The sequence below is a fragment of the Chiloscyllium plagiosum genome, chromosome 1 (assembly GCF_004010195.1).
Source record: "Chiloscyllium plagiosum isolate BGI_BamShark_2017 chromosome 1, ASM401019v2, whole genome shotgun sequence".
Lineage (NCBI taxonomy): Eukaryota > Metazoa > Chordata > Chondrichthyes > Orectolobiformes > Hemiscylliidae > Chiloscyllium > Chiloscyllium plagiosum.
The window spans coordinates 121116420-121130192 of NC_057710.1; the positions used below are offsets into that span (position 1 = coordinate 121116420).

The 13773-nt window shown below is 38.9% G+C and overlaps 1 protein-coding gene across 1 annotated transcript in view; it reads right to left on the reverse strand.

Moving 5' to 3' along the window:
- sdad1 (SDA1 domain containing 1) overlaps nt 1-13773 on the reverse strand; it is a 66186-nt gene that overhangs the window by 25268 nt on the left and 27145 nt on the right. Inside the window, exons 6-10 of the mRNA XM_043695696.1 lie at nt 12123-12180; nt 10485-10559; nt 9476-9577; nt 8584-8653; nt 7512-7615 (exon numbers count right to left, since the gene is read on the reverse strand). Of these exons, the coding sequence (XP_043551631.1) occupies nt 7512-7615; nt 8584-8653; nt 9476-9577; nt 10485-10559; nt 12123-12180 (409 nt within the window). The remainder of the gene's footprint in view (nt 1-7511; nt 7616-8583; nt 8654-9475; nt 9578-10484; nt 10560-12122; nt 12181-13773) is intronic.

The window sequence follows — 13773 nt, forward strand, 5'->3', positions numbered from 1 at the left end:
CTGTTTCTGTCTTCAAGGGCCCAATTTTAGTCTTAACCATTTTTTTGCCTTTCACATACCTAAAAAAGCTTTTACTATCCTCCTTTATATTTCTGGCCAGTTTACCTTCGTACCCCATTTTTTTCTCTGCGTATTTCCTTCTTAGTAATCCTCTGTTGCTCTTTAAAAGCTTCCCAGTCCTCCGTTTTCCCACTCATCTTTGCTATGTTATACTTCTTCTCTTTTAACTTTATATTTTTCTTAACTTCCCTCGTCAGCCACGGCATCCCATGCTTCCTCCTCGGATCTTTCTTCCTTTTTGGTATGAACTGATCCTGCATCTTCTGCATTATACACAGAAATATCCACCATTGTTCCTCCACTGTCATCCCTGCTAAGGTATTGCACGAATGAACTTTGGCCAGCTCCTCCCTCATAGCTCCATAATTTCCTTTATTCAACAGAAATATTGTCACTTCCCTCTCAAATTGCAGATTGAAGCTTATTGTATTATGGTTACTACTTCCCAAAGGCTCCTTCACTTTGAGGTCCCTGATCAATTCTGGTCAGCTACTATCAACATCCTAGGAGTTAGCACTAACTAGAAACTCAACTGGACTTGCCACATAAACACAGTGGCTACAAGAGTAGGTCTTGAGGATGAGAAGGGGCATTTAGTTATGGGATAGAATGAAATAGCCAAGGCACTGAACTGGTATTTTGTATTGGCCTTCACAGTGGAGGATACTATTAACATGCCAGTAATTGACAAAGAGACAAAGGCAGGTGAGGACATGGAAACAATCATTATTGTGGAAGAGGTAGTTTTGGGCAAGCTAATGGAGCTAAGGATAGACATATCTCCTGGCCCTGATGGAATGCATCCCAGATTATTAAAAGAGATGGCGGGAGAAATAGCAAGCGCACTGATATTAATTTTCCAAAATTTGCTGGTTTCTGGGTCAGTCCCAGCAGATTGGAAAACAGCAAATGTGACACCACTGTTTAAAAAGGGTGGTAGACAAAAGATGGGGAATTATAGACTGGTTAGCTTAACTTCTGTGGGGGGGGGGGGGGGAAAGAGAAGATGCTTGAGTTTATTATCAAAGAAGAAATAGCAAAACATCTCGTTAAAATTGCCCCCTTGGGTAGACACAGCATGCGTTCATGAAGGGCAAGTCATGCTTAACTAATCTTTTGGAAATCTACAAAGACATTATGAGCACTGTGGACAACGGGGACCCAGTGGATGTGGTGCACCTAGATTTCCAAAAGGCCTTCGACCAGGTGCCGCACAAGAGGCTGCTGCGTAAGATAAGGATGCATAATGTTATGGGTAAAGTATTAGCATGGTTAGAAGATAGGAAGACTAACAAGAAGCAAAGAGTGGGGATTAATGAGTGCTATTCTGGCTGGCAATCAGTGACTAGTCATGTGCCTCAGGGATTGGTGTTGGGGCTACAATTATTCACAATTTATTTAGATAATTTGGAGTTGGGGACCATGTGCAATGTGTCAACGTTTACTGATGACACTAAGATGAGCGACAAAGCGTGCAGAGGACTGTGAAACTTTGCAGAGGAATGTAGATACTTTGAGTGAGTGAGCAAAGATCTGGCAGATGGAATACAATGGTAATAGATGTGAAGTCATCCATTTTGGTTGGAGTAACAGCAAAAAGGAATGGTAAAATGTTGCAACATGCTGCTATGCAGAGGGACCTGGATTTCCTTCTGCATGAATCACAGAAGGTTGGTCTGCAGGTATAGGAAGGCAAATGGAATTTTGTCCTTCACTGCTAAAGGGCTTGAGTTTAAAAGCAGGGAGGTTATGTTGCAGCTGTAGAGGGTGCTGGTGAGGCTACACCTGGAGTATTGTGTGCAGTTTTGATCTCCTTAATTGAGAAAGGATGTACTGACACTGGAGGAGGTGCAGAGGATGTTCACTAGGTTGATTCCAGTGTTGAGGGGGTTGGCTTATGAGGAGAGACTGAGTAGACTAGGATTATATTCAATGGAATTCAGAAGATTGAGGGGGGGGGGATCTTATAGAAACATAAAGCATGATGAAGGGAATCAATAAGATAGAAGTAGAGAGGATGTTTCCATTGGCAGGTGAAACTAGGACAAGAGCGCATAGCCTCAAGATTAGGGGAAGCAGATTTAGGACGGAATTGAGAAGGAACGTCTTCACCCAGAGGCTTTACAAAGTTAAAAATCACACAACACCACGTTGTAGTCGAGCAGGTTAATTTGGAAACACTATCTTTTGGAGTGCTGCTCCTACATCAGGTGGTTGTGGAGAATAAGATTTTAAGACACAGAATTTATAGCAAATGTTTACAGTGTGATGTAACTGAAATTGTATATTGAAAAAGACCTGGATTGTTTGTTAATTCTCTCATCTTTTAGAATGACCATGTTGGTTTCAGTTCTTTCATATGTAAATTGCAAAACTTCTTTTTAAAAGTCACATTCTCAAGTGAACTTTAACAATTGGTGTCATGTCAGTATTGAAGGTGTTTTTGTCATAGACTTATACCCTTTTACACTCTCACTCTCTCACAGACACTCATAACGCCTACCCCCCACTCCCCCATTCCCCCGATACACACTTATATTTAAGTGTTTGTGGGGTGAAGTTGCACTTGCAGAATTATATTTTACTTTGCTCAAAAGCTGCATGAATCCATGGAAGATTATGTAAATCCGTTTTTTTGGATTAGAATCAATCTGACTATTGTGGCACAGGCAGTCTCACACAGGGCTGCTTACATCTTCAATACATTATCTGAGTCAACATGACACCAGTTTTTTTAGATTAGATTACTAGATTAGTGTGGAAACAGGCCCTTTGGCCCAACAAGTCCACACCAACCCGCTGAAGCGCAACCCACCCAGACCCATTCCCCTACATTTACCCCTTCACGTAACACTACGGGCAATTTAGCACGGCCAATTCACCTAACCTGCACATTTTTGGACTGTGGAAGGAAACCGGAGCACCCGGAGAAAACCCACGCAGACACGGGGAGAATGTGCAAACTCCACACAGTCAGTCGTCTGAGGCGGGAATTGCTAACCACTGTGCCGCCCAGTTGTTAAAGTTCACTAGAATATGTAACTTCTTAAAAAAAACTTTGCAATTTACATGTGAAAGAACTGAAACCAACATGGTCATTCTAAAAGATGACAGAACTAACCAACAATCCTGGTCTTTTTCAATATATAATTTCAGTTACATCACATTGTAAACTTTTGCTATAAATTTTGTGTCTTACAATCTTAAACTCCACAACCACCTGATGAAGGAGCAGCGCTCCGAAAGCTAGTGCTTCCAATTAAACCTGTTAGACTGTAACCTGGTGTGGTGTGATTTTTAACTTTGTACACTCCAGTCCAACACCGGCATCTCCAAATCATGCCTACCCAGAGGGTTGTAATGCCACAGAATGTCTTGCCCAGTGAAGTAGTTAAGACAGATTTTGTTTGAACAATAAAGGAATCAATGGATATGGTGAGAGCACGGGTAAGTGGATCTGAGTCCACAAAAAGATCAGTCATGATCTTATTGAATGGCAGAGCAGGCTCGAAGGGCCAGACGGCCTACTCCTGCTCCTAGTTCTTATGTACTTAGGTCAAGGGCCAAGAATAATGGAGCAAGTAACTCACCTCCTGGCTCCCCAAAGCCTGTCCATCACCTAGAAGGCACAAGTTAAGAGTGTGATGGAATACACCCCACTTGCCATCATGACTGCAGCTCCAACAACACTGAAGTAGCTCAACACCATCCAGGACATAGAAGCCATTTGATTGACACCACATCCACTACTGACATGCAGCAGCAGCAGCAGCAGCAGGGTATGATATCTATAGGATACACTATAGAATTTCACCAAAGATCCTCAGAAAGGACCTTCCAAACTCACGACAACTTCCATATAGAAGGACAAGGGCAGCAGATACAGGGGAACAACACCATTTGCAAGTTTCCCTCCAAGCCACTCACTATCCTGACTTGGAAATATATCACCATTCATCACTGTCTCTGGGTCAAAGGCTGTAACTGTTCAAAAACCAACCCCAACAGGGACTGCAACAAAATAAGTCGTCATAGTCAGTCTTGTGATTTCCAGGAAGTCTTGTATTAGAAGAATCCAAAGTCCACAGTGAACTTTTAATGACTGCTTTTAGAAAAAAACACTCCAGGAATATCCAAAAAGAAAAATTAAATATCTTTTGCATAATTCTTCAAACCTTAAATCCTCTAAGCAATGTTTAAGTATCTTTGTAACTGTATTGCTCAGTATTTGTGTGATCACTGGTTGATATGTCCAAGGTTCAACCATGATGCTTCTCACAATTGATGATCTGCCAAGATTCACAGCTAAGCAAAATAGTGGACTATCTATCCTTTTGGTGTATAGCAATTAATTTGTATTAAAAAAAAGTCCCACATGTTGAATAATATGTTCTTGAGTTTACTGCCTTTGGGAAGGACTATAGAAACTAAGAGGCAACTAAACTAATTCCAGAGCAACCAGTAAGGTACTACATAACTTTTTTAAACCTGTCAATGGTAAAGCACAGAAATTAGAAAAAAAGAACTGTCTTATGACTTCATGATTCAGATTTCAGAAAAATTTCAGTTCCTCTACCTTAAATTTCATGAGCTATCATATAGCATCATATATCAATACTGCAAAATAACTTCAAAGAGCTGACTTTGCATATGATATCAGAATGTTACTTGAATGATATAATGGGAACAGCAATATATAGCACCACAAGTTTTGTTGTAAAATCACTTTGGTATGTTAAGAGATTGATTGACCATAAATGCAACTCATTTTTAAACAATCTGCTACATCACCCGGCATAATCTAACATATTATTTTAAGTTTTATGCAAGTTAGGTATGGAGGGGCCTACAGGACGCATCCAACTAAAATTTAACTTTCTTTATGCCTCACAAATTGGCACTATCCTTAAGACCATAAGATGTAGGAGTAGAGGAAGGCCATTGAAGCTTCTCCATTATTCAGTGAGATCATGGTTGATCTGATAATCCTCAAGAATCTAGATTAGAGTGGTGCTGGAAAAGCACAGGTCAGGCAGTACCTGAGGAGCAGGAAAATCGACGTTTCAGGCAAAAGCCCTTCATCAGGAATGATAATCCTCAACTCTGTTTTCCAGCCTTAGCTCCATAACTTTTGATTCCTCTATTGATTAAAAATCTGTTTATCTCAGCTTTTAATATATTTAATGACCTAATAACTTTGACAGCTCTCAGTGATAAACTATTCCACAGATTCAACATCCTCTGAGAGACAAAATTCTCCCTGATCTCCGTCATAAACTCTGAATAATGGGTCAATTATTTAAGACACAGATGAAGAGGAATTTAGCACAGCTATAGAGACTGACTCGTGGCTTGTATAGTTTATGAATCTATTTTAGCATGGAATGCAGTGAATTGGGAAAAGAGTTCAACTGCAAAGACGGTTGAGGAGAAAATAGCAGACTTTTAAGAAAATAGTTCATGACTCACAGTAAAGGTATATACCAAGAAGAATTCTAGCAAGTAGATAAGACAGCCATGGTTAATCAAAGAAGTTAAGGATGGCAACAAGTTGAAAGAATAAAACATACAATGTGGCAACGATTAATGGTAAGCCATAGGATTGGGAAAATTGAAAATCAACAAAAGACAACTGGAAACAAACTAAAGAGGAAGAACATTTTGAGGGTAAACTTGCAAGTAATATCGAGGCAGCAACAGCTTCTTAAAATATATAAAAAGGAAGAGAAAAACCAAAGTTAGTATAGGCCTCTTCAAAAACGGGCCTAGGAAAATAATAGGAACCAAGAACTGGCAGAGGAATTCTGTCATACTCTGCATCAGTCTTCACAATAAAAGACACTAATAGCACAAGGGCCAAAAGGAGGAGAGAAAATAAATACCAAACCTAACACTGGAGAATGAGTGTTCGGGAAATTAACGGGGTTAAAGGCCGACAGGTTTTCTGGACTTGGAGATGTACCTGAAGACATTAAAATAAGAAGCTACAAAGATAGTCGCTACAATGGTAGCAAGCTTCCAAGCATCATTACATTCTGGAAAATTCCGAGAGGACTGGAAAACTGAATGCAATACCTTTACTAGAAAAAGGAAGGAGACAAAAAGAAAATAACTATAGGTCAGTTATTGGGAAACTATTGGAATGTACTATAAAGGTGACAAAAGTACGGTAATTTGAAAATAAGTAATATGATCAAGCAGAACTAACATGCCTCACAAAGGGGAAATCATGCTTGGCAAATTTACTAGAATTCTTTGAGGAGGTAAACAGCAAGGTAGATAAAAGTAAAGCAGTGGATGTGATGTATTTGGATTTTAGAAGATGCCTGATAAGGTACATGTTCGCCTACTAATTAAGAATTGGAGGCTGTATATTAGTATGGATAGAGGATTGGCTAAGTAATAGGAGGCAGACAGCCGAGAGGGGCAGGGGTTTGGGGGGTGGTGGTGGGAGATCTGTAATTCGAAGTATGAAGTGGGACAGGATAACATCAGGCACATGGTCACACAAGATGGCCGCTGAGGCATTTATTGGCCACTTGATACACAAGATGGCTGCCGACCACAACATGTACAGCACAGCAAACACAGACACTGCCTGGGGCCACCAGAATGCCAGCACAATGCACTCACAACCTAGATGATTAGTTTAAGGCGGGTGTGGGAGTGAATACACATGAGTAGCGTATACTGCCCACTGAAGTGTTTGGGTCCAGCCTACATCTTTGATAGAATTGCTAACTCAATACAAAGTGCTAATAGCCAGGACTGCAGTAATCATCCTTCTCAGGAAGAGCGATTAGCGCCCTTTACTGCAGTTGAATTGGCCATGATAAATTGCTTGTAGTGTTAAGTGCATTAGTCAGAGGGAAATGGGTGTGAGTGGGTCACTCTTGGGAGGGTCGTTGTGGACTTGTTGGGCCGAATGGTCTGTTTCCACACTGTAGATCCTCTAATCTCTTATGTTCTTTGAAGAAAAGAATACAGGAACTAAATATTATTTAAATGGAAAAAGACAGCTTCAGCACAGACAGAGTTGGGAGTCTTCATCGATAATTCACAAAAAGCTACCGTACACATTCAGGAGCTAATAGGGAAGACAAATACAACAGGAACAGAGTATAAAAATTGGGAAGCTTTGGTAAAACTATACAAGGCACTAGTCAAACCCCATTCAGTTTTAGCAAAATATACTGATGTTCACTAGGTTGATCCAGCGTATAGAATGATTGTCTTGTAAGGAGAGGTTGAATAGTTTGGGCCTGCACTCATTGATGTTTATAAGAATGAAAGGACAGATTATTCAGGAGCTTAAAAGGGTTGGATGGTGCATATTTCATTAGAGTACACCATTGAACCTCAATGAGCTTCATAATGCGTATATAATTTGAACTGCATTGCCAAAGATTAAAGTAAAAGTTTGTTTAAAATGGATTTTTTTTAAAAATCACCTCATGAATGCCAATTAATCTTGATACCAGATCCATCAACATCATCTTAACTTCGAATCTTTCCTTAGAATCTTCTAACTGTTTGAAAAGTTTTTCTGCAAAACCTGTGGCAAAGTAAAAGTAAGTCATTACATCATCAGTGATACAGGTTAAAGTCAATTTTGACCAACAAAGAACAGCTATAGAATGGTTTCCATATCATAGATCCAAATAACTGGACAAAGTTTCCACATTCATTAATTTCATACAAGAGAATGCTATTCAGTCAGAATATTAATATAAAGAATATTAATTCTATTCTAAAGCTTAAGTAATATTACTGCCAACAGCTTGAATGGTCTCCTCAACTTATTCAATGGACAGTCGATAATTAACTACATTAGCATCTAACAAGTTCCAAATTTAGAAGTATAAACGTTATGAGGTAAATATTTGAGTCATCGATGATCTGACAATGATGATTGAAATTGTAGTATGTATTTCAGGAAAATTATTGCCTATGTGATGGAAAGGGGAAAAACTTGTTGAGTCTAAGAGCTTACCCCTGTATAAAAATCTATTAAGCCTCTGCATGTCAATAAACAGTTAAAATCCCAGGAAACAAATGAAATTACAGAAGCTTGATGAATATGAAGTAATGTCTCTTTTACGAATTGAATAAACTCAGAAAATCTCAGAGCTCCGTTAAGGCAACAATAAGGACAATATAGTTTCTCATACAAGCTCCTGGATTTAGGAAGATCAAACCAGCTATTGTTATTAAGTATAGTTGTTACCTGATGACTCTGACCACAATGTCATCAGTGTGGGCACGATCGAGAACAATGAATAATGTTCCACATAGTCAAACAGGCCTCTCAATATTCATTAATTACAATTATGAGGCAAATATAATAATGATTACCGAGACGATACACTAACAATAATCACTGGCCATTTCAACTGCATCATAATTACAGTGGCAATTATTTCAGAAGTGACAAAAGGACAAATGGTAAGACTGAATCTTAACGGAAATGGTTAAGTTTGTCAGAAACGTTCACATTAAATCAAAGTAAAGCTTATCTCTCACCTTGCGGATCATGAATCAGATGAATAGCTGAAAAATTAAATACTTCTGCCTTATTCTTCCTTTTATGTTTCTGTAATAAAATAATTTAAAAATGCATTTAAATCATTATGGCTAGAAACAGAAACATTGTCAGTAGCAAGCCTAAAATCAAGACAGTTAGCCTTAGAAAGGAGCCCAAAACAAAAGACTGCATTTTTGAAGCTTATTTTCCTTTCCTTCTTTGAATTTACAAGGTTTTCCTTATTCAAATATAGGACTGTAGAATAAGTAAACCTAAAATGCCCACGAGATAGCCTATGTCTGTATTAAGCTGTCAATTTCCTTAGCTAATTCTCCACTACTATCAAACTCAAGACAGTATTACAGCACTGAGGGTTTTTTTAAAGAAGAGAAGCCATCCTTTGTTTTCCATACTTCTGACATATTTGAATATGGCTACCAATTTAATATCATCTTGCACTGAATTATGAACAGTTTAATGAAAGAAAGCGAGCCAGAAATAGATTGAGACTAACTAACCTCATTTCATGCAAGTCACCTTTAATGCCAGAAAACACAAAGCACGGGTACTAAATACAATTTCCACAAGTGAAAGCCTGTCACTAGATCACAGCACATCTTATCTTAATGTACTTAATCTCAATTCAATTCATTCCTTTCTTATGTAAAAACTTAGAATTGTCATACATCGGAGGGAATAACTTATTAGAGATACTGCTGATTTCTCTTCAGACACCCCAGTGTTACTGGTGTGGGCATCTCTCACTTATTCTCTAAATTACCCTCTTCCTCCTACTTCATGTAACACACTAATTTTAACCAACTGAATTAATAACCTCCATACTGATTATCATTCAACAGCTAAAGTTCACTGATGAAATGAATTGCTTACTTTTAGGACTTTCATAGCCTTTTCCAGTTTCTTTTTGTTTTTTGTAGTTTTCTTTGCTGTGGAATATTTTATGGCTATATCTCGTGTTGTTGGACCTTCATCCTACAAAGAAATTGACGACAGGAAAGCAGTTACTTCTTACTTTTAAACGGATTTACATTAAAAAAATCTAATATATAACAGGTAGTTGTCCAGTCAAATCAGAGCATATTCATGTTTATTATCCATTTGTGCAATAGTGCTAATCCCATGTATTTGTTCTATTCTCTTATCGAGTTATTCCCTTTATCCTCAACCATTTATTTATAAATGCTGGCATAGCCTCTGCTAGTATCTCCAGCTCTGATAATGTCTCACTCTTCTTGTTGTAGAAATGTTTTCCTGCTCTCTGACCCAAGTCTCTTCCATCTAACATCTTTATATGCCCTTAAACCTACTACGTCCAGCATTTCTGTTTTATATTTTAGGCTTTCCAGCATCCAGTGTTTTGCTTTTGCATCCATTCCTTCAGTCTTTTGCTCCAAGGCAAAGAACTCCAGTTTGTCAAGTCTTTCCTCATGTTTTTAATTCGTCATGCCAGGCAGCATTTTAATGAATCTGTTCTGTATTCAGTATTAACTCAATATTACCCTGACAGTATAGAGTCACGATCAATATACATCTCCAACACTTCACACCACGGTCTTATGAGAATTAATCATAACTTCACAATTTGCATTTACAAAACCTTTTGGCATAAAACCCAATACAGTTCTTTTAAAAATATATTGCTTCCAGTGTATTTTGATTCTGAACCTTCAAATTCTTCTGTTCTTTCAGAATTATTAGCTCTGTCTTTATTTTAGCATTGTTTGCACATTAGAGCACCAGTCTTTGTCATTCTATATTCAAATTGTTTGCGTACATATTGATCAGAAGCAGCTCCAGTCTAGAACCCTACCACTTCCAACCATTCTGAAAAAATGTGCTCAACTTACCTCTATTTCAAAAGCAATCTTTTCAAACTTACCTCTGATTCTGAATCGCTCTCATTCTTCTCGTCTTCATCTTTGCCCAGAAAGAATTTCAGAGCTCCAACTAAAATCTAAATGTTTAGAAATAGAAGTCTTTTGTATAACAAAGTGAAGACAGCAACAGGAAATATAAAACTGTGACGTTCACAACTTATATCCATTGTCTTTTATGAAATGGGTCACTGTTCATAGTTGGGAACATGTACACTTGAGATGATCAAGTATTTGAGTGTGAAATCTAAGTAAAGGAGGAGGACAAGCTGAAAGGATGTTACTGGAAAATGAATCAAACACACAATTTGGAAATAAAACATAATAGAAAGAAGGTTATTTAAGATTCAGAAAAATAAAAAGAATCAAGAAACATTAAACAACTGTAGGTATTAATATAGTTAAAACTGTGGAGAAAAGGAAAAGCATTAGCCAACTAGCAAGAATCTAATATAACTGAAACAAATAAACAAAGTTGACAGGAATTAGGATTCCAGCACACTACAAAAAATGACTTTATTACCAGTAATGAAATTGAACATTGTTGAAAATGTATTGCTGCACTTAAAACCTGTGGACTTTTTAAAAGATTGATTTCAACTCCCAAAAAACGTAGTCTGTGTTTGCATACAGGCTACTTGGACTTACACAGAAGCATGAATATTCTCAATGATCATTGCTCAACTAACATTAGACCATAATACATAAGGAAAGCATCAACTTCAAAAGGCATTCCTCTTAGCTATTCATAAGATGTGGACATAGCTGACTGGTCCAGCATTTATTGCCTGTTTCGAGTTGCTGAAGGTGGTGTTGGTGAGCTGCCTTCTTGAACCACTGCAGTCCATATTTAGTGTAGGAACACTAACAATGCTGTTAGGGAGGGAGTTCAAGGAGTTTGACCCAGAGTAACAGAAGGAAAGGTTATATATTTCTAAGTCAGGATGCCATATAGCTCGGAGGGGAACTTGAAGATAGCTGCATTCCCATGTAGCTGCTCCTTTTGACCTTCTGTCTAAGGAGTCTTTGTGAATTTCTGCAGTGCATCTTATAGATGGTACGCAATTTTGGTACTAAGCATCAGTGTTTGAGGGAGAGAATGCTTGTGGATGTGATGCCAATCAAGCAAACTGCTTTGTCCTAAAGCTTCTTGAGTTTTGTTGGAGCTCTTGGCAATTAGGAAGCCTTCCATCACACTTCTGACCTGCTCTTTGTAGATGGTGGTCAGGCTTTGGTGAGTCAGGAGATAAGTTACTCGCTACAGGATTTCTAGCCGTGGTCTGCTCTTGTAGTTACTGTGTTTATGTGGCTATTCCAGTTCACTTTCTGTTCAATGGCAACCCACTAGGACATTGATAGTGGGGACTGCTCGGAAACAAAGCTTTTCAGGGTATGTAGGTACATGGGTCAGTAAATCAAATGAAATATCCTTTCACCTCATGCACCAAATTCTGTGCAATACGGTTATATAAAATTACTACTGCTTCTGGTGGATTCATAATAGTTTTGGAAAAAATCAAAATCAGTAAATAACTACTGCTTTCATTTAATTACTAAATCAAGCATATAGCTCAATTTTTCTGAATACCCAGGGGCAAATTGTCCTACTATATGGCAGTTCACAATTATTAATTCTCTCTTACCTTGGTCACTTTTGAGAAGCAAGCTGTCGTAATGACATTCACAGTTTTTGCATCATTCCTGCAAATAAATCATACGTTTGCTTCAGTAACGTTCAGCATAGGATTCTTCTCCTCATTCTAGACATTTTACTTGACACCCTGAAGGCTTCAAATTCACATCTGAATCTGGGAAATCAGCATTATCAAGTTATTTAATACATCAGAGCTGGTTCATTTTATTTTACCCACTATCCATCCAGGATAATGCATAGATACAGGAAACCTATCCCTTCTGTTCCCCAGCTAGGATGACACTAAAGCAAACTGTTGGATCGGATCTGTCTGGGAGAGATTAACTAATTCAACACTGAACAGAGACTAAAACTTGGAATCCATTCATTACACAACTGGTATTCCTTTTGTGCTGTCTCTCATCACCCTATGTTGAGGAAAACAAGATCTTTGTTTGTAAAAACATAGGAAACAGAGCAGAAAATAGGAGGATTAGGACATTTGGCCCGTCAATTCATTATGATCATAGCTGATTATCTAATTCAGTACCCTATTCTGCTTTCTCACAATACCCTTTGTTCCCTTTTATCCTAAGAACTATATCTAACATCTTCTTAAATACGTTCAATGTTTTAGGTCTCAACCAGTTTCTGTAGCAGAGAATTCCTCAGGCTTACCACTCTGGGTGAAAGAATCTCACGCTGTCTCAGTGTTAAATGGCCCACCCCCATACTCTGAAACGGTGATGCTTGGGTTTGGACTCCCTAGTCATCGAGAACATCCTTCCTGCATTTACCCTGTCTAGTTATAGAACATAGAAAAATACAGCGCAGTACAGGCCCTTTGGCCCTCGATGTTGCGCCGATCCAAGCCCACCTAACCTACACTAGCCCACTATCCTCCATATGGCTATCCAATGCCCGTTTAAATGCCCATAAAGAGGGAGTCCACCACTGCTACTGGCAGGGCATTCCATGAACTCACAACTCGCTGAGTAAAGAATCTACCCCTAACATCTGTCCTATACCTACCACCCCTTAATTTAAAGCTATGCCCCCTCGTAATAGCTGACTCCACACGTGGAAAAAGATTCTCATGGTCAACCCTATCTAAACCCCTAATCATCTTGTACACTTCTATCAAGTCACCCTAAACCTTCTTTTCTCCAATGAAAACAGCCCCAAGTGCCTCAGCCTTTCCTCATACGATCTTCCTACCATACCAGGCAACATCCTGGTAAACCTCCTCTGCACCCGTTCCAGTGCCACCACATCCTTCCTATAGTATGGCGACCAAAACTGCACACAATACTCCAGATGAGGCTGCACCAGAGTCTTATAAAACTGCAACATGACCTCAGTACTCCAGAACTCAATTCCTCTACCAATAAAAGCCAGTACGCCATATGCCTTCCTCACCGCACTATTTACCTGGGTGGCAACTTTCAGAGATCTGTGTACATGGACACCAAGATCCCTCTGCTCATCCACACTACCAAGTATCCGACCATTAGCCCAGTACCCCATCTATTAGCCCAGTACCCCATCTGCAAAGGAGCAACTTTTTCATGCAGAGGGTGGTGCGTGTATGGAATGAGCTGCCAGAGGAAGTGGTGGAGGCTGGTACAATTACAACATTTAAAAGGCATCTGGATGGGTAT